The sequence below is a fragment of the Esox lucius genome, chromosome 22 (genome assembly GCF_011004845.1).
Source record: "Esox lucius isolate fEsoLuc1 chromosome 22, fEsoLuc1.pri, whole genome shotgun sequence".
Taxonomy (NCBI): Eukaryota; Metazoa; Chordata; class Actinopteri; order Esociformes; family Esocidae; genus Esox; species Esox lucius.
In genome coordinates this window covers 1,361,681-1,383,257 of record NC_047590.1, presented here as the reverse complement: position 1 = coordinate 1,383,257, position 21,577 = coordinate 1,361,681, and the positions used below count along the sequence as shown (strand labels likewise).

Below are 21,577 nucleotides of genomic sequence, written 5' to 3'. Positions count from 1 at the left end.
GTCCTCTATTAATCTTTATGGACGTCATGCTGCTGTGACATCTCTTCCATAGAATTTAAATCATCATAAAATCCTTGTGGTTCTCGCCATTTTGAAGTACTAAAACGTAGAAATGTTTCTGGGTTTAATTATCAGACGTTACCGCCACTTGCAGCGCAAGTCCTTAACTGTATATTGTGTAATTCCTCGTTGTGGCCACCAGGTGGTGTGGTCAAATAGCTTTAAGTTGTTTACAAACCAGTCCTATAGGAAGACAATAAATGCACTTGTTATTGGTTGATCGCAAATTTGGGCTTGTCACATTGTTTTTTGCAGAGGGGTTGATTTGGGTTTTTCCACATTTATTGAATTGCTGATATAATTTCTCAGTTTTTGTTAAATGATAATCCTCTGAAAGGTATTTAGAAATACAGCTTTATTTGATTTGCACTTTTCAGGATATCAAAGGACCAGTATAGAGAATGCTGCCTCAAAGTGTTTTTGATTTCCATCACTTGCGCTGTTGTAACATAAAATTATCACTTTTTTAGATAATCGGAAATATAACCTAATAGTCAGTGAATGTACCATTGATCCGTATAGTTATACTCTATGTACTGCACTGCACAAGCGCTCCTTGGGTGGTGATCATCTGCACCACGCGCCCTAGCAACTGCAGCATCAGCACGGGCTGCGTGTTGGTGACACGCTACGTCAAAGCCACGCACGGATCCGATGTGACACTCCCCCTCCGCTCTGCAAGCAAAGCATCTTCCTTTCCTTTTTCGAAACCTGTTATGTTTTAGCAATTATATTCTGCACCAAGCTATCGGGAAATCTTACATGATTTTAATCGGACGATTTTTGTGCAATCACTGCCAACGGTCTGCAACGGTCTCTCATCATCGTCAACATCAACAACGCGCGCTGCAGCTGAAAAAAACTCGGCTGGCTACAGCAACGCCCATAGCAACCTTTATATGCGCATCTACGAGCCATCTGTTCTCTGCTGCTTGTTTGTGTCCGTCGCCTCCGTCTCCGATATCTCTGTTGCGACCGTTGCCCTCCCCCGGATATACTCCAGTCGCGTCCCCAGGTAAAGACAGGCCAGGCCGGGGTAGGTATCCTCTACCACTCAGGCCTTTTCACAGGTGAGCCAATCACAGGAACATATTATGAAACGGCCGTAAGGCAACAATTACTGCTACCGCTGCTGCCTGTAATGTATGCACAGTCGGACACCAATCAGAATGCTCGAAGAATCTGAATGCTAAAAAAAACATATGAACACTTCAACCGAACAATGTTGCATTTCAGGACGGCGGCAGGTGCTAACGCGGATATGGGCTTGAGGGTGTGCGCGTGTTTGTGTTCTTATTGAATGACGGCTGAATATCTAACATGTTGACAAGGTTTAATGTTCTGGTCCTGCAGAGTGAGAGAGATGGATAGATAGAGACAGTGGAGGAAAAGAGCGCGAGGGAGAGAGAGCACTAGGTTGGCACCTGTTTTGTGTTTGGATCCGGAGATGAGGTGCCCTAGTCCCCTAGCAACAGTGATGCATGGTTTTGAGGGAAGGGGAGGGGCGAAGGGGAGGGAGGGGTCAGCTGTCAGATAAAGCTTTTCAGTTCTCTGCTGGAATCCCCCCCCACACCCCCCCACCCCTTCTCTGCCCCACACTTCTCCTCTCCTCTCTCCCCCTCCTCTTCTCCCCCCTCACCCACCAAGCCCCTACTCCCTCCCTTCTCTCTCCCCCATCCCCGTCTCGTTTCCCTAGCTCTCTCCCACCTTCTCCCTCAAGTGTGTCTGTGTGTATATAGAAGTAGTTGAAGCCAAAATAAGCAGAGTGGTTTAAATTCTGGTTGGAATTTATATTTGGTCAGTGGAGTATTCAGGGGAGGACAATCTGTAAAATCGTGGTATATGGGGTATAGTCAGTGGGGAGGGGTATATAGGAGGTATATGATGGGCATTTGGGGGTATTTAGTGGGGTATAATCAGTGGTAAGGGGGGAAGGGGTAAATAGATGATATGTGAGAGGTCAATATGGGGGAATATAGAGGGATATAGAAGGCTATTTGGGGGTATATGGGAATATAATCAGTGGATGGGGCTATATGAGTGTTTATAGTTATTTAGGGGTGTATATATATCAATGTATTTGTAGAGGTTATGTTGGGGTGTATATATACAGGTTATATAAGGGTGTATATAGACAGATTTTATAGGGGTGTATATATAAAGGTTATATAGGGATGTGAATATAGAGGTTATATACAAGTGTATATGTATGTATGTTTGTATGTGTGTGTTATTTTGGGGTACGTAGAGGTTATATAGGGGTGTGTATATATTGAGGTTATATTGTGGTACGTAGAGGTTATATAGGGTAGTGTATATATTGAGGTTATATTGTGGTACGTAGAGGTTATATAGGGGTGTGTATATATTGAGGTTATATTGTGGTACGTAGAGGTTATATAAGAGTGTATATATAGAGGTTATATAGGGGTGTGTATATATTGAGGTTATATTGTGGTACATAGAGGTTATATAAGAGTGTATATATAGAGGTTATATAGGGGTACATAGAGGTTATATAAGGGTATATATATATATATAGAGTGTACTCCACAATGCATCGTGTCTGAGGACAGTCAGGTGTCAGTGGGTCAGGTCTAAGTGGGTCAGTGAGTCAGGTGTTAGTGGGTCAGGTGTTAGTGGGTCAGGTGTCAGTGGGTCAGGTGTTAGTGGGTCAGGTGTCAGTGGGTCAGGTGTCAGTGGGTCAGGTGTTAGTGGGTCAGGTGTTAGTGGGTCAGGTGTCAGTGGGTCAGGTGTCAGTGGGTCAGGTGTCAGTGGGTCAGGTGTCAGTGGGTCAGGTCTAAGTGGGTTAGATGTCAGTGAGTCAGGTTTCAGTGGGTCAGGTGTTAGTGAGTCAGGTGTCAGTGGATCAGGTATCAATGGGTCAGTGGGTCAGTTCAGGGACTGTGAGGGCTTTATAGTGTCCTGGGTTAGGGTTCATAATGCTGGGTTTTCTGGTTAGTGTGTCGGGGGGGGTGTAGAAGGTTTAGGTTTTATGGGGCCTCTGTCTCTGCCTCCTATAATCAGCTTGAGCATCATTCAACAGCTGGGGAAGGGGTAGGATCAGACAGTCAGACAGACAGAGGGTCTTCTACAGCACAGAGATTAAGCACCCCCCACCACACACACAGACAGACCCACCACTCACACCAGGCCTGGCCGTGACCCCACCCCCCCTTCAACAGATGGTTGTAGGAACGGCTCTGGCTCGATGGACAGTCTGTTGTTGTTTTCTAGCATGCTACATGTTTACTTACAACTATTTGATTGTTTCTCAGAATATAATTAATGTATATATTTTTGTTCTGTTGGTTTTTCCTCCTTTTATCATACTGTCTCTGCAGACTGCTGCTTTAGCTCCTCCCACCTCACCTGGCTCCTCCCAGCTGTGGCCACTATTGGGCAGTCTCGCTGGCTCTTACCTGATTGGTCCCTGGCCTCAGGACGGCAGCCACGCCCACCACACTCCCTGCATGAGGGACAAGGCCACTCAGGTGAGCGTGTGAGAGCATGTGTGTGTTTTAGTGTGTGTGAGTCGTGCTTGTGTGAACAGCTCACCTTTCTCTCTGCGTGGTTTCAGACCCCCAGAGCCTGGGCGGATGAGAGGAGGCGGGGGAGCCACAAGAGATCTGCCTCCTGCGGGAGCACGGACCAGCTCAAAGAGGTCAGTCACAGTCTTCAGACTTTTAAACTGTCATCAGTTCAAACAGTCCAAACTGGATGTAAAGACTGACCATCCATGATGTCCATGTTAGAATTTGAACCCGGTTTGAAGGCTGTAGAGCTGGTTTACATTTACTAAGAAGGCTAATCAATGAATAAATATAAGCAATTCTAAATGTTTATAAGTGTGTGGAGCCTCCATAAGGACCAGTCAATCATTAAAGTAAACCGAACTCCAGTTAAAATTGTGCCTTCTTGACAAAGTCAGTGAACCTCCTGAACTGACCCCTACTGACTGTCAATCCAAATGATGAACATTCATCAACAGTCACCCTCCACATTTCCTTGGTTACCTAACAACATCCTGTAAATGTCTTTCCCCTCTTCTCCAGATTGCCAAATTGCGGCAGCAGCTCCAGCGCAGTAAGCGAAGCAGCCGTCACCGTAGAGACAAAGACCGCAAGTCCCCCTTCAACGGCAGTCATGCTGCCCTCAGCCAGCCACAGGTACGGACTAACCCTCAGGTACGGACTAACCCTCAGGTACAGACTAACCCTCAGGTACGGACTAACCCTCAGGTACGGACTAACCCTCACAAATAGACTAAATCTCAGGTACAGACTAACCTTCAGATACAAACTAAACCTCAGGTACAGATTAACACACAGCCAACCATAGGTACAGACTAACCCTGAGGTACAGACTAGTCCTCAGATACAGACTAACCCTCAGGTACAGACTAGTCCTCAGGTACAGACTAGTCCTCAGGTACAAACTAAACCTCAGGTACAGATTAACACACAGCCAACCATAGGTACAGACTAACCCTGAGGTACAGACTAACCTTCAGATACAGACTAAACCCCAGGTACAGACTAGTCCTTAGGTACAGACTAGTCCTCAGGTACGGACTAACCCTCAGGTACGTACTAACCCTCAGGTACGTACTAACCCTCAGGTACGGACTAACCCTCACAAATAGACTAAATCTCAGGTACAGACTAACCTTCAGATACAGACTAAACCCCAGGTACAAACTAAACCTCAGGTACAGATTAACACACAGCCAACCATAGGTACAGACTAACCCTGAGGTACAGACTAACCCTCAGGTACAGACTAACCCTCAGGTACAGACTAGTCCTCAGGTACAGACTAACCCTCAGCCAGCCACAGGTACAGACTAGGGGTAACTCTAACTTCTGACCTTTCCCCTCTGTGTTTCTCCAGTCTCAGATGGCTAATAAGACCATCCTGATCCCCATACCCATCTCCAAGGCAACCCCGCCGCGTTTCAGGAACAGCCTGGAGGGTCTTAATCAGGAGATTGAGCGCATCATCATCCGCGACACCACAGAACAACGAGATGAGGTCATCATTGTGAGTCGATACACACACACACCCAAACACACAGACACACACAAACACACAAGTTCAGCCACTATGTAGGAACTAAACACACAGAAAGAGAGACACAAATACACACGCACACACCCACACAGTAAATGTTAACTTTTATGTTTGTTTTGGGTTCAGCCCCAAGATGTCCCAGACGGGCACCGCGCACCCCCGCCCCTCCCTCTCCAGCGAAGCAGTTCCACCCGCAGCATCGACACACAGACACCCTCAGGGGGAGGACTTGGCGGCAGTAACCGTAGCAACAGCAGCAGTCGGTCTGACTCCATCTCCCCCTCCTACCTCAGCATTCTCAATGACCTGGGGGGGTGCAGCCCCTTCCCAGTGGAAGACAAAGGTAAACACACCCACAAATACTCATCCCGCAGGGAACCTATATTATAGTAAAAAAACATTTTCTTCAGGGGGAGGTGAATCTTTTTTTGATTATTCACTTCCATCTTGGCATCTTGTCCTTAGGAAATGATCCTAAGGACAAGGAAACTGTTACAGATTGTTTTACTTATTAGAATAATCTAATGTTCCAGTCATGTGAGGAGTTATGTTCCGGGCCCCAGGCACTTGAGGCTTCCTGCTGGGGCCCAGGGTTCAATACCTGTCTGAACCCATCACTTCTGTCTCCCCTCCCTCCCTCCCCTCTCTCCCTCCCTCCCTCCCTCCCTCCCCTCTCTCTCTCCCTCTCTCTCCCTGTGATCCCGACTGTCAATAAATTCCTTGGAAAACAAGTCTAAACACATAAGGAGATTGACTGACCACCTAAACAAACAATAATTGCATCCTGTTGTTCGACAGTAAAATCTAACTTTTAATTATTGTTATGTCATCTGACAAGGTTGTCTCTGCATATGGGGTAGTTAATACTTTGGACTACAAGAAATATATACTATATAAAATGTAATATTAAGAAAACTAGTTAGCGGCTTAGGGTGCTTTAACGGCATTAACTCTGGTCTCTGGTGCACAGAACTCTCCTCTATCTTCCACCACTTTACTGTGCATGAAATTTTCAATAATCACAGAATTTTCTCTGCCTGGGCGGTGTTACTGACCTGTTCCCTGTCTGTCTGTCTGCCTGACTGCCTGCCTACCTACCTCCCTGTCTGTCTGTCCGTGCCTGTCCTCAGATCTGGGTCCCTGTTCTCCTCTCCCTAAATATGCAGCGTCTCCGAAGCCCAACAACAGCTACATGTTCAAGAGGGAGCCTCCGGAGGGTTGTGAGAAGGTCAAGGTGTTTGAGGAGTCAATGTGAGTACGGCTTAACCCCTGACCCCTGACCCAACCCCTGACCTAATCTTCTCCAATGTCATTTCACATTTACAGTATTGTAGAGAATACAGGGTAGTTCTGACCCGGACTTAAACCCTGACTGAGACATAAATCCGGACTGGATATTTGTGAGCCCAGGCCAGGTAGATAGGGAAGATAGGCTGACAGGACGTGGCCTTCAGTACACAGGCCTGCATAAGACAGAGAGGCTAGTGAGGTATTGGCCAGTGTCAGCTGTCATGGATGAAGAAGATGAGCTTATTTTGTATCCTTGAGTGTTAATACACATTGACCTTGAATGTGAAAAAGCAGATTGGAGGGAAATACTGAAATGTGTGTGTGTGTGTGTGACAGCCCAAGACCCCTACAGGACATCCCCCCCTTCCTGTGTCCAGACCGGAACAAGGTGAACTTCATCCCCAAGAGCGGCTCAGCCTTCTGCCTGGTGAGCATCCTCAAACCCCTGCTGCCAGCCCCGGAGCTCAGCTTCAGATCAGGGGTTGGCCTCCGCAGCATGTCCCCCTCCATGATGCCTCTGGGTGGGGTTGGCCTGCACAGCCTGTCCCCCTCCATGGTGCCTCTGGGTGGGGTTGGCCTGCACAGCCTGTCCCCCTCCATGATGCCTCTGGGTGGGGTTGGCCTCCGGAGCCTGTCCCCTTCCCTGGGGGTATCTCGGGGCACAGTCCACCAGCAGCCCTGCCTTCCCAGACACCTTGAAGAACCAGAGAGCTAGAGCTCCACAGCGCCACCCCGGTGGACAGACTGAGGAATAACATCACAGTCATATGAACAGATGAACATAGTGAACATTATACCCTGGCACTTGAGACGCCTTTAGCATGCGAACTCCCCTGGTTATAACTCCCCTCACCCCCCAGGTCCTGCCTGGTCATAACTCCACCCCTGGGTTCTGCCATGTCATAACTCCACCCCTGGGTCCTGCCTGGTCATATCTCCACCCCTGGGTTCTGCCATGTCATATCTCCACCCCCGGGTCCTACCTGGTCATAACTCCACCCCTGGGTCCTGCCTGGTCATAAATCCACCCCCTGGTCATGCCTGGTCATAGCTCCACCCCCTGGTCCTGCCTGGTCATTACTCCACCCCTGGGTCCCAGCGTTCTATTGATCCAATGTACCTAGAGCAAACAGAAATACCTTTTTTATTTTGTATGACATTAAACCATGAAGCCCTTCCTCGGACATATCTTTTTTATATAATTATTATTTATCTCGACTAAAGATATGCCTTGCTATGTGGTTTCTATGGTGATCCACACTGCCGTGGTTTCCAGGATGATCTGGTATAAGAGATACCATCGCAGAACTTTTTAAGGACGGGGAAGAAGAACATGAATGTGCCTGAAGAGCTGCCCCCTCCTCCATCACACCTGTCATTTTGTAATGTATTTGTTCTGCTAGGGCTGCGGTCCGACCCCCCCTGGATGTCCAGGCAGTGTGGCTGCAGAGAGCAGCCCTGTGTGTTTTGCTAACCTTCTGTTTGTGTTGTTGTCCTGATTGTCAGCGGACCTGAGTCGTGTCTGGCCTACTGGTTCTGAATGACTGTACTGGGGTGTCAGTGGGTTAGTTTACAGTGCCTGCCAGGGTAAATACGCGCCTGCCAGGGTGCCTGCCAGGGTAAATACACATCTGGAATGTATTGGATGTGTAGGTTATAGAAGCACTGGCAGCGTCTCATTATGAGACTAACAAGATGTGGGATGGGTTGAACAGTATTATAATAGTAATAATATTACAGTATTATTGTTATATTAACCGTGTTTTATTACCCCCAGTACTGTGAATAGCAATATTATTTCAACGTGGATTACAGTATTTCATATTTAAATCATAAAGTAGAAGTTCCTTTCTCCATCTCAGGGTTAGGGTATGGATTGGTTAACTTAAGGTATGTTAGTTGTAGCGTGTTAGGTTACTCTAGAATTAGGGTCAGGAGATGGTTTGAACTTAAGACAGAGTTAATTGGGATCCAGGCTAGGTAAGCGGTTAGGCAATAAACACTTCTGAAATAGGTGGCCCGTTTTGGTTTTAACAATGAACCCAGAGTCAGAATGGATGGGAAACACTTTGAGCAAAGATTACGTGATTATTAAATATACCAGTTTGTTCTACATCACACATTTCTACCTTATCAGTGATCAACATCACAGCACCATCTGAATGCAGCAGACTAGCTGTACAACAGCAGATTCGATTATTGGATATTGTATTTGATCTTGGTAACAGAAGGTTTAGTAACAGGGAACCACCTAAGGGGCGATGTAAGAGAATATGTAAAGAACAAACAAGACAAATACAAATGAAAACTTCAAAGCAGTTTAATTATGTTCCTTTAATGACTGTTCAAACAGAACCTTTCCTCCCATGATGTTTCAGAGAGCCTGTTTCATCCTTTGACAAACATAATCATTTAAGTGAGATATAAGGCATTGTTGAATAAAAAGCATCTGTGATTGGTAAACATTCTGGTCTGTATGTAAAGCAACTGCACCCCGCCAAATGCACAATAATACCCACACTGATAAAAACAAGTCATCCCAGTCAATAACCTGCCTTGGTAACCATGAGACATCCAGTTTGGTAACCATGAGACATCCAGTTTGGTAACCATGAGACATCCAGTTTAGTTCCCATATAATAATAATAATAATAATAATTCAGTGTGGAACAGCTTTATGAGTTATCAAATGAACAAAAGTTTATAGGAACGAGAGATCATTCTCCAGTGAAGTAGAAATGGATGTGACTGCACAGTACAGAAATAAACCAAACAGTATAAAACATCTTCCTACATGAGCAGTTTTATAGAATAATTACAGTAGTGTTATAATATAGTAATGACAGGGTTGAATAAAGATTTTCTGATACCAGGACAGAAGAATCAGATACAGCATTTTGAATAAATAGATCACCAGCAATAACAACCAATAATACCAATAATAGAAACAATAGTCAATATCTTAACAGTCAATAATATCCAGGTTCCCTGTGACCAGAGTAGTGTTGTGATCAGGGGGCTCAGGGCTAAATCCTTAATATACCCTGACTGTGCAATTCTACATCACTCATGTCGACACATTTCAATCTTATTTAGGATAAAACAAAGCCGATATGATCGATTCTTATATTGGGGAATACATTTCCCAGCGTTCACAAGAAAAACAGATACGGTAGCTCCACACAGGGAATGATATTTGTGGTCATCTGAGAAGATCCACTTTATTAGAGTCTTAGTCCGTCCTTCCAGAAACACTGCAGACTTTTCTACCACTTCGGCAATTCCCTGTGTTATGTGAATATCTGACCAATCACCAGTCTTTAAGCATGAAACAACTAATCTCCACCACATCAACCCCACAATACGGTTCAATCAGGCCACACATCAGCCATTCCCCTCATTGGTGCATGTGTCAATATGGACAATATCAGCCTGTATTACTGTGCAGAACGGCCATAACCCACGGCAGCCACTCAGAAGAACCCTGGACGGATGGTTTTGTAAAGCAGAAAGGCATGAGGGTGTGGAATCCAGCCATCCTACAGGTAACAGAGGTTCTTCAGCAGGATGTGAATGGATACAGACCTTGGCATTGGTGTACTCAAGTAATATTTCCACTCTGACTTGCCTTACTGATATTATAAACCAGCCTTTGAGAGTCATACATTTGTATTTTTAAAACACTTCTGGAATACTGTTTCAACCGATCAGCATCCAGGACACAGACAACCCAATTTATAATATTAAAGTCCTTGTAATTGGTTGGGCCAGCTTGAGGAAGGTTTTTGGGCCAGCCAATCAGGTGTAAGGTATGTATCTAAGCCCAACCCCCACAGTCATCTTGCAGCTCTGCATCTCTAATACACTTGTCATTTACGTCTGCCGATCAAATGTTTGTACATTTTTAATACAGCATCTAATGTGGTCCAATCGTCTTCCCACGTCTCCTCACACACACACACACACACACCTGACCCCACACACACACACACACACACCTGACCCCACACACACACACACACACACACACCTGACCCCACACACACACACACACCTGACCCCACACACACACACACACCTGACCACACACACACACACACACACACCTGACCACACACACACACACACACACACACCTGACCACACACACACACACACACACACACCTGACCACACACACACCTGACCACACACACACACACACACACCTGACCACACACACACACACACACACACACACACACACACACACACACACACACACACACACCTGACCACACACACACACACACACACACCTGACCACACACACACACACACACACACACCTGACCACACACACACACACACACACACCTGACCACACACACACACACACACACACACACCTGACCACACACACACACACACACACACACACACACACCTGACCACACACACACACCTGACCACACACACACACACACACACACACCTGACCACACACACACACACACACACACACACACACACACACACACACACCTGACCACATACACACACACCTGACCACATACACACACACCTGACCACATACACACACACATATATACACACACACACACACACACACACACACACACACACACACACCTGACCACATACACACACACGTATACACACACACACACACACACACACACCTGACCACACACACCTGACCACATACACACACACATATACACACACACCTGACCACACACACACACACACACACACACCTGACCACATACACACACACATATACACACACACCTGACCACACACACACACACACACACACCTGACCACATACACACACACACATATACACACACACCTGACCACACACACACACACACACACACACACACCTGACCACACACTCCTCAGGCGTTGAGGATGTCATCTTCAGAGCGTCCAATGGCATCAGGGTTGGAGAGAGGATCCAGATCTGCAAACAGGTTGAACCACTCAGACATGTCCCGTGACACACCTGTAGGGACTACACACACGCAAACGAGCACACAGTTCGGTGAGTCTGGTGAACTGGTAATTGAGGACAAAAATGACAGCTACGCAAAAGGACAGCCACACCAGCGAGGGACTCTCACCATTGGCTGTTGATTTGGGGCCATCCTGAACCGATTGGACGTGGGCAGAGGCTGGTGGTTGTAGGGGAGGAGCCTGGAACATGGGAGGAGTTGCCCAGCCTGAGAAAAAAGGAGACAGAGAAGAGACAAGGAGAAAGAGGATGACTGAAACCAACATTTTAGAGAGACTGAATGTAGTGTGACAGGTAGACATGCAGTCAGGTCACCTGGCCACCAGGGGTCAGACATGCAGTCAGGTCATCTGGCCACCAGGGGTCAGACCTGGAGACTGGGCTGACTGACCTGTGGATCTCAGGCTGCGATCCAGCAGCTGGGAGGGTAGGAAGCCGGTAGGACTGGGAGGCTTAGAGGGGGGGCAGGCCGCATCAGCAGAGGGAGGTGGAGGGCCTGAGGTGGGAGGAGTAAGGGGGGCGGGGTAAGAGGACTCAAAGCAGCCGAAGGCATCTTGCCACTCTCGACTGAACTCGTCTGCTCCCATTGGTCCAGGGCTCAGGAGGTCTTTCAGGAAGGCCACATCCTCCTCCTCTGGCCGGGCCCTGACCCCCACCCCAGGACCCTGCTGCTGGGTAGCTCCTCCAGATAGGAGGTCTCCTCCTGGAACAGAAACAGGGTCAGAATCAGCAGGTAACCATATAACTTTTAACAGCCATTGACCATGGATGTTAGAGGACTTAACAGGGAGAGGACAAGGTCTAGCATGACCAACGCCAGTGAGAACAGTTAATGTCATCACATGGTTGTGACTTCAACAGCTCAGATGACAATGTATAGAGATGGTCTCAATGGTCCTGGCCATGCTGGAAAGAAAAGGTGCCACTCCAAGGGGAGGACAGGTCAGATGGGGTGAGGTCAGAGCCCCTCTGGGGTGAGGTCAGGAGAGGTCAGAGCCCTCTAGGGTGAGGTCAGGAGAGGTCAGAGCCCTCTAGGGTGAGGTCAGGAGAGGTCAGAGCCCTCTAGGGTGAGGTCAGGAGAGGTCAGAGCCCTCTAGGGTGAGGTCAGGAGAGGTCAGAGCCCTCTAGGGTGAGGTCAGGAGAGGTTAGTCCTCCACCACCGCATTCAGTCTGTTTACCAGAGAGGCTCCCATGCAGAGAGAGCTGTGTGAGGCTGGAGTCTCTAAACCCCCAGGGACCACCAGAGGGCACTGTGGACGGTGGAGGGGCCAGGGGCTGCAGGGGGTCAGGCCCTAGCTGAGGTGGGGGCAGGTCAGAGGCCATGAGCAACAAGTCATCGTCGGTGCTGGCTGTACTCTGCTGCCCACTGAGAGTACAAAGGGCTGGGGTAAAGATGGATGGTTAGAGACATGGGGGAGGACAGTCAGAGACACGGGGGAGGACAGTCAGAGACACGGGGGAGGACAGTCAGAGACACGGGGGAGGACAGTCAGAGACAGTAATGTGTAATTAACCTCTCTCAGTATGACAGTACAGAACAGATCTTAATTGGTCACTGGCATTTCCCCCCAATGTTGAGCAGACACACAGAGAGCTTTAGTGATGAAAGCACATCACCATTAGATACATGTCAAATATAGTTCTGAGTCATGATGATCAGGACATTGTTCACCCCTAATTAAAACCATACGAACAGACACATACTGTCAGTTGTGTGAGTCTGTCCAGGAGCAGCAGAGCAGGCGTCTGTAGAGTAAAGAACATCATTACTAACCCAGATGAGCAACATCCCAGCACACACAGAAACGCTGTCACAATACAAATGCAGAATCTAGACTGGAGCCAAAGTCTTAAGTTGTTGAACCTGACATTACGATAAGATGAGTAGTTATTTAATGTCCGGAGCGACAATAATATTTTTTTTAAAGACAACCTGTTCTCCTTGGAAATAAGTTGGAAATAATACATACCAGAGGCTGATTCTGCAGGTCTTTCTTCATCCAAGGAGACAAGACTGAGACAGTCAGGGAGAGACAGAGGTAGAGAGTCAGAGAATGCAACAGAATGAGACAGACAGGAGAAAGACCAGTAAACATTGGCTAAATGTGGTTTCTCCTGTGGTTGAATTGATTTAGTGTGAATTAATTTAAGTACGGTTTCACCCACCAGTTTAAAACCACTGATTCTACCAAATCTCTTTACTGGGGAAGAGCAATGTAACCCTGTGAGGCCACACCCCCGCTAACTCCACCCTGAGTGAGAGCTGCCTACACAGAGAACTACTTGAAAGCAATTTATGACCTACAAATATATTTATATTACAAATAGTCTGAAATTATAAGGCACTTTTTTACTCCCCACACTATTCTGAGTTGCTTTATGCATGGTGTCCTAAAGCAGGGGCCAAAAACTATATGAATCCCATCATGTGACTGAAAACCAGTTGTTTCCGGTTTCTCCCAACGCCACCGATTGTGCCGCTCGTTCATAGCAACTGGAGTCAACCAGTTACACCCCCCCCACCTCAGTTAACATCTACAACCCCACAGACAGGGCCCCACAGGCAGGGCCCCACCGGCAGGGTCCCACAGGCAGGGCCCCACCGGCAGGGCCCCACCGGCAGGGTCCCACCGGCAGGGCCTCACCGGCAGGGCCTCACAGGCAGGGCCTCACAGGCAGGGCCTCACCGGCAGGGCCCCACCGGCAGGGCCCCACCGGCAGGGCCCCACAGGCAGGGTCCCACAGGCAGGGTCCCACCGGCAGGGTCCCACAGGCAGGGTCCCACAGACAGGGCCCCACCGGCAGGGCCCCACCGGCAGGGCCCCACCGGCAGGGCCCCACAGGCAGGGTCCCACAGGCAGGGTCCCACAGAAGATGGAGGACACCTAAAGAACCGGAGATGCTGAGATGAGCCCAACAGAGGGCTGCAGACCATGCAGACAGGGTGTGTAGGTTCTTACTGGTCTGGGGCGTCCTGCAGTGTCTCGTCATGGTCGTCAGTGTGCATCTGCAGCTCAGTCTGCTGTTCCAGGGGTTCCCGGAGCTCCTGACCACAGACACACAGGGTTAACCGGGGGCCCCCATATGACAGACACATGGGGTTAACCGGGGGCCCCCATATGACAGACACACGGGGTTAACCGGGGGCCCCCATATGACAGACACACGGGGTTAACCGGGGGCCCCCATATGACAGACACACAGGGTTAACCGGGGGCCCCCATATGACAGACATACGGGGTTAACCGGGGGCCCCCATATGACGACTACACACAAAAAAACAGGACCGATCGGACCGGCTGGGACTCCTGAATTGATCTGAGATGAAAACACTTTCCAGGCTGTTGTGTGAAACCAAATAGAGGTCAAGGCATCTTCCATCTTGGAAAGCCAAAACACTTCATTTCTAAGTAACAGCCCTCACACCAGGTGTCTCCAGCTGAAATGAATGCCTGATATGAAGGTATAAAACCAAGTGTCAGCCCCCCTGGACCGAATGTGTCTCTATCTGACCAACATCTACTGTCTGTGCACATTGTGATGTTAAGGGACACAGTTATGGGTCTGACAGTTAACCTATCACACATGTAACGCCCCGCCACAGACAGGAAGCGCTGTTACCTTCAGGGTGTTGAACTGGTAGGAGACATGACCTTTAAACGACTCATGGATCAGACTCATCACTTGGGCCGTCTTCTCCCAGAACTGTAGGAGGGTAGTCTAGAAAAATACCATGGAGGTTTACCTCACAAAAACATACAGTTTTGCCACACACACACACCCACACACACCCCCACACACACCCCCACACACACACACACCCACACACACCCCCACACACACCCACACCCCCACACACACACACACCCCCACACACACACACACCCCCACACACACACACACCCCCACACACACACACACACCCCCACACACACACACACCCCCACACACACACACACCCCCACACACACACACACCCCCACACACACACACACACACACCCCCACACACACACACCCCCACACACACACACCCCCACACACACACACCCACCCATACACACCCCCACACCTGATATGTGCTTAAGGAGTGGGACAGCATGTTACATCGGGAAGCACCAAGCATGTCCACCTTCTGACAAACATCGTTCTTCAGCTTCTCAAACTGCTCCTTAGAACCTCTGACCTGGGACTGAACCTGACAGAGACACACACACGTTTTACTTGACAGGCTTCTGTGGACAAATGTATTCCCATTCAAAATCCTATTCACCCTAATCCCAAACACTAACTCCTAGCTAGAGTGTTTTGGACATTTGGTCACACACACACCTTGCGGAACCTCTCCAGCTGTTTGTAGGTGTCGGGATCCAGTTCCTGGGAAACGTCTTTCATCCAGAGCAGTGCTCCACGGTATTCCGTCCTGGATTTCTCCATCCGGGTCACGGTCAGCAACGTGTCAGCGATCGCACGGCGCCGGAACGTCTCCACCTCCTGCTCCATTCGCTGTAGGGGCGGGCACAGGGCGAGCCTGACCCAGAGAATGGAGACGAGAGAGAACCAATGTTAGTACTATCATACAGGTCCACCATTAATTGATTACTTTATTTTGTTCATCAATCTACAAACAATGTCCCATAAAGACAAAGCGAGAACACATCATTAAAAATGTGCCAAAATAAAAATTAAACAGATGAAAAACTTAAATGTATAAATTACAACTCCTAATTGTGGAGGACATTGTAAGAGTCTGAACACTTCCTGAAGTCACTAAATCCCAAAGAAGAACACCCAGGAATCTGCAGGCCTGACCCACATGGATAACATCTGTATTCATGACTGCACCATCAGAAAGACACTGGGCACAAAAAGGATTCCTGAGTAGCAAGGCCACCAAAACCACGGCTCCCCACTTCATTGTCTGCATCAACCATGGTTCCACCCACTGGTCAACAATACCAAGAATAGCATGGTAACGCTTCCCAATGACTATTGCCTGATACATTCACCCCCCCGTCTGATACACTCACCCCACCCCCCCGTCTGATACACTCACCCCACCCCCCCGTCTGATACACTCACCCCCCCCGTCTGATAGACTAACCCTTCCCCCCCTCCCCGTATGATACACTCACCCCCCCCGTCTGATACACTCACTCCCCCCCCGTCTGATACACTCACTCCCCCCCCGTCTGATAGACTAACCCTTCCCCCCCTCCCCGTATGATACACTCACCCCCCCCCGTCGATACACTCAACCCCCCGTCTGATACACTCACTCCCCCCCGTCTGATAGACTAGCCCTCCCCCCCCCCGTCTGATACACTCACCCCCCCCGTCTGATACACTCACCCCCCCCGTCTGATACACTCACCCCCCCCGTCTGATACACTCACCCCCCCCGTCTGATACACTCACCCCCCCGTCTGATACACTCACCCCCCCGTCTGATACACTCACCCCCCCGTCTGATACACTCACCCCCCCGTCTGATACACTCACCCCCCCGTCTGATACACTCACCCCTCCCGTCTGATACACTCACCCCTCCCGTCATCATTAACTACTTCCAGAGGCTTGTCTCAGACCACGTCAAAGACAGATTTCCAGGATCACTTGATCCACTCCAATTTTCCCACTTCCACAGATCGACAGAGGATCCCTTCTCCATCATAATACACTGCCCCAAAACACTGAGAGAAGAGTGCTGGGTCTGACATCCTGTGTAACAGGATACTGGGCTTTCTGACATCCTGTGTAACAGGATACTGGGCTTTCTGACAGGCAGACCTCAGCTGTAATGACTGGCATCAATCAGGACTGTGCCCCAAGACCTCTGCTGCACACCAACTACACCGCGTGCAGGCCAAACAAACATTGATGAGTCAGCGTACAGGGAGGAGGTGAGCATATTGGCATCATCAAAACACTAAATATGACTGTTGACTTCAGGAAGCAGAGCATGGGACACACCCAGATCACCTCAACGGAGCAACACAAGAGTCAACAGTTCTACCTTCCTCAGCATCCACACAGTCGAGGACTGTCATTAAATATCACCACCTCCAATGCTGTCAAGGGAGCGCAGGATTCTATTCCCTGAGGAGACTTGGCACACCGGTACACCACACAATGATTTCCACGGCTCATCGTGGGGAAGACAACCCACCAAAACAGGTTTTCACAACACTGCAGATGTACAGAAGAATAACCAAAGTTTTTTCTGGCAATTGTTCTATTTTGTTGGTCAGAAAAGTGAAGGAAGATCTTGAGATTTCTTGATGAATGAGATGTGAGGTGGATTTTAACCCCAACCGAAGCATTAGACTAATCAAATCTTAGGGCGTGGGGGTCGATCTGACTTGGTGTCATGGCCTTGCTGGTTGGGTTAGGGATTGAACGGGTTCTGACCTTTGCTTGGCCGAGGCACACAGAGCCTTGCTGGTTGCGTCCATCATGTTGCCAGCCTTGGTGCGGTCGTGTTCCGCCTGGAACCGCAGGAACAAGCCCAGCTCATTCTCCTCCTGAGACAGATCTGGAATACAGGGTAACCAATTGGATCATCCACCAACATAACCCTAAACCCAACATAACCCTAAACCCAACATTTAATACACAGATTTACTCCAGATTGGTGTTGTGTGGCTAGAAACAATGAGTTCTGTATTTAAAAGTCGTTGCCTTGTCGTTACATCATAATGTTCCCCAACCCATACCCCACCTCACCCCACCTCACCCCACCTCACGTGTTTTAACTAATCCTTTATTACAGCCCAGTCTGGTTTCCAGAACGTACAAATAAATGGGATTAAATTTAGGGTCCTTGTCTACTTGTCTCCTCAAGCCCCATTCGATGAGAAAACCAGAGGTCCCTCCCCTCTAACCACATCCTCCAATGGGGTTAGAGAAGCAGACAGGATGGGAGGATTATATAAGAGAGATGTCCAGTTGTAATAGTAGTAAAAGTGGTCTCTTACGTGTGATTCTGCGCTGGTATTTTTCAATCACCTTCAGCAGCTCAGTGCAGGTGGTCTGGACCGAACGGAAGAACTAAGGACACAGACAGACACCGATAGGCAGAGACACAGACAGACAGACAGACAGAGAGAGAAACCGACAGACAGACAGGCAGACAACAGGTGAGAAAATTAGTGACATTAATGATTGGGATCTTCTCGTTACACCAAGGCAGTTAGGCAACTATACCAGTTTAAATCACCCAGTTAGTTAACCAACCAGTCAACCAGCCCGGTAGACAGTCAACCAATTAAACAACAGACCAGCCAGCAAGTTAAGCAACTAGCCAGCCAGCAATTTAACCAACCAGCCAGTTAACCAGTCAGACAACCAGTTAACCACTCAGCCATGTCAATCAGTTAGCTATATTACATTCTGTTTTAGAAGTGGGATCTGGTTTTTAATCTACTTGACTTCTAAATGCTCTCTCTCAGTCCCTCCCCTTTTCTATCTCTCCCTCCCTCCTTCTCTCTCTCTCTTTGCATTCTCTTTATTTTCAGCCCTATCATCCACAATCATATCTGGACTGGAGCGTTATCTGACTTTTCCAGATTATACTTCAAACTTCATCCATAGTATTTACTTCACACACAAACACACACACTTAAAAATTAACCAAGAGTGAGATGGTCACCAGACCCACCAGTCAAAAACAAATGGAGCTGCAGATTATTTCTGATTGCGTTCCCCCGGTTACCAAGACTACATCAGTCTAATGGTTACCAAGACTACATCTGTCTAATGGTTACCAAGACTACATCTGTCTAATGGTTACCAAGACTACATCTGTCTAATGGTTACCAAGACTACATCTGTCTAATGATTTCCCTTCCCCCGGTTACCAATATTACCTGTCTATAACCAAGATTACATCTTATGAACAATCTACCAACACCATGGCTGAGGCTGAACCAAACAGAGACACTTAACACAGAACTCTCAATATCACTGGACATTGTTTTGAGATTCTCCCCACATTCATGTTGTCTACCAGCAAAGGTAAGACAGAGAAAGACTGAGAGAACCACACTGACAAGAACAACAAACAGCCTTTCATAACGTGATTCCACAGGGAAAAGTCTGAAACAGAAGCTACAAAGCAAGACTCGGGAAAAGCAAAGCGCTAGGCTGTATGGGGCCATCTGATCCCTGGTTGCTGCACACAGGTGATCTAATCACATCAACCACTGTTCTACCTGTCTGCTAACAATAGAAAGAGCAAGAGAGCGAATAGAAGAGGGAGGGAGAGAGGCTAAAAGACAGGAACAGCGATAGAAGAGAGGGGGAGTGATAAAAAACAATGGAGACAGTGAAGGAAAGGAAAAAGTAAAGGAAGAGAAAGACAGATGGAGAGAACTGCTATGCTAGTCTGCTCTGTCCCAGACAACGGCTGACAGAACAAGAGGGGAAGCAGAACATGTGCTTCAGACAGACAGGCTGGCCTGGAACAAAGGTTGAATCATCCACCACAACTAAAATGGTCTCTCCCTGTCTCCCCCAGACTATGTGAGACTAACCAAACAGCAGGTCTGCTTTGTGCAGACTGACTGAAGTGGTCTCTAAATCCAGAGTACTGGAGCTGGGGTCCTACCTCCATCTTAAAGGGGTAGGGGTCAGGTTCAGGAACCTACCTCCAGTTTGGCGTCGAGGTCAGCGTCCGATGCCACCACGTATTCGTCCTCCTTTTTCCCAGTCGCCTTGATCAGAGCCTGCTTCGTCTTCCAGAACTTCTTCTGCATGCGCGCCATGACGGAGCTGTCCTCGCCGAGCAACGCCCGGCCACCACTCAACATGTCACTTGCAAACCTGGAGTGGTTCGGCGAGGGGGGCGTTTAGGTCACTTTCCTCAACTGTTTTTAAACCAATTTAACTTTAGGCTTTCAATCAGCGAATAAGATCATCCTTAGCGGTTTCATACATACCCGTCCATCTTCTCTTCAACTCCGCTCCGTTAACATCAACACAGGCTGAAATAACGGAGAACATTTTGAATAGGGTAATAGAAAGTTTTTATCCCTGGCCTGTCGAGTTGTTAGTAGTTCCTAACTACTAACTACCCCACCCAGCCAATTACAAATACAATTTTGGCAGGTATGCAACAGTCGCTGTCAGCAGATAACCCACATCCGTCTAACTACTACTGCACATTACAATTGGTGAAATTATTGAGTGTCCGAAGATGTGACGTTTTCATCGTCAAAACTTCTAAAGATGGACAAACTGATAACCAAGTCAGCGTCAACCAGAATGTACTGAGAGACGTCGACAGTAGGCTTGCTAGCACTCAGGTGTTTGGTTACAGTTACGAGGGTACCTAGCTTTAGATAATTTATGACAAACTACCTGCACAGGTACCAGAGGCAGTCGAGTTGAAGATGCAGTTATTACCACCCATACTCTTCCATCTGATTTATATCACACAACAAATATTTTATTTCCCCATACAACCGTTCATGATGTTATTGAATATTTGATAACTGTTCGAACTAGCTAGCTAACGTTAATGTTCGCGGTCTTCCAGGATAACACCAACATACTCAAATGGCTACGGAGAAAATATTAACGAATGACATTCAAAACAAAACAAGCAAACGTCTTGCATCAGCGCATTTTTCATTTTACCTTACGTCAAGCGCTGTCAATAAGTCCTTTTCCCCCACACTTACAGATCATCTAGCTTGTAAGCTAGCTAGCCAGTAGCCACCGCCACTGGACTGAGTTTAAGAAACAGGATATGCAAAGCGCTTGTACTCTACACAGCCGCTGTGTGGCGAGTTCGCTACGTTTCGGCATCACATTTCACACAGGATGAAATCACACGTAGCCAGGGTGACCTAGTGCTAGTGGTTAGTTGGCCTACGTTCCATGGGTATATAAACCTGGAGGAACTAGGGGGCTAGCTGTTAATGCCAATCGCCTTTAAACACAGACGAAGATGATGGGTCTAGATGTTCCACTCCGGACAAAGAAAGGACAGGAACGTTCGCTAGGTAATATATACAGTGTATATAAAAAGTCTACACACCCCTGTTAAAATGCAAGAAATCATGTCAGAACTTTTTCCACTTTTAATGTGACCTATAATTTGAACAATTTAATTGAAAAACAAATCTTT

The 21,577-nt window shown here is 47.9% G+C and overlaps 2 protein-coding genes across 9 annotated transcripts; one reads left to right on the top strand and one right to left on the bottom strand.

Moving 5' to 3' along the window:
- Positions 1–689: 689 nt before the first annotated feature.
- On the top strand, positions 690–8,886 carry fam117ba (family with sequence similarity 117 member Ba). Of its 6 annotated transcripts, none has more exons than XM_020042538.3 (8): positions 690–1,130; positions 3,405–3,554; positions 3,641–3,724; positions 4,116–4,247; positions 4,954–5,103; positions 5,260–5,476; positions 6,300–6,384; positions 6,760–8,886. In XM_020042538.3, exons 2-8 carry the CDS (start codon positions 3,534–3,536, stop codon positions 7,136–7,138), a joined length of 1,068 nt encoding a protein of 355 aa, XP_019898097.2. In that variant the 5' UTR covers positions 690–1,130; positions 3,405–3,533; the 3' UTR covers positions 7,139–8,886. The 6 variants fall into 6 exon arrangements, with proteins under 6 accessions (XP_019898097.2, XP_012995535.2, XP_012995536.2 ...); XM_013140081.4 differs by having other exon boundaries at positions 692–1,075; positions 6,264–6,384; XM_013140082.4 differs by having other exon boundaries at positions 692–1,130; positions 4,116–4,229; positions 6,264–6,384.
- Positions 8,728–21,394, bottom strand: ical1 (islet cell autoantigen 1-like). Of its 3 annotated transcripts, XM_029116735.2 has the most exons (16): positions 21,085–21,391; positions 20,385–20,429; positions 20,094–20,268; positions 18,423–18,495; positions 17,857–17,980; positions 15,778–15,976; positions 15,518–15,643; positions 15,068–15,166; positions 14,407–14,492; positions 13,417–13,460; positions 13,151–13,192; positions 12,625–12,828; positions 11,838–12,149; positions 11,556–11,654; positions 11,316–11,446; positions 8,728–9,962 (listed from the first exon to the last, which is right to left on the bottom strand). In XM_029116735.2, the coding sequence occupies exons 2-15, from the start codon at positions 20,390–20,392 to the stop codon at positions 11,331–11,333; spliced, it is 1,707 nt and encodes a 568-aa protein (XP_028972568.2). In that variant the 5' UTR covers positions 20,393–20,429; positions 21,085–21,391; the 3' UTR covers positions 8,728–9,962; positions 11,316–11,330. The 3 variants fall into 3 exon arrangements, with proteins under 3 accessions (XP_028972568.2, XP_028972569.2, XP_028972570.2); XM_029116736.2 differs by lacking the exons at positions 8,728–9,962; positions 12,625–12,828 and having other exon boundaries at positions 11,255–11,446; XM_029116737.2 differs by lacking the exons at positions 8,728–9,962; positions 11,316–11,446; positions 11,556–11,654; positions 11,838–12,149 and having other exon boundaries at positions 12,639–12,812; positions 21,085–21,394.
- Between the last annotated feature and the right edge of the window lie 183 nt (positions 21,395–21,577).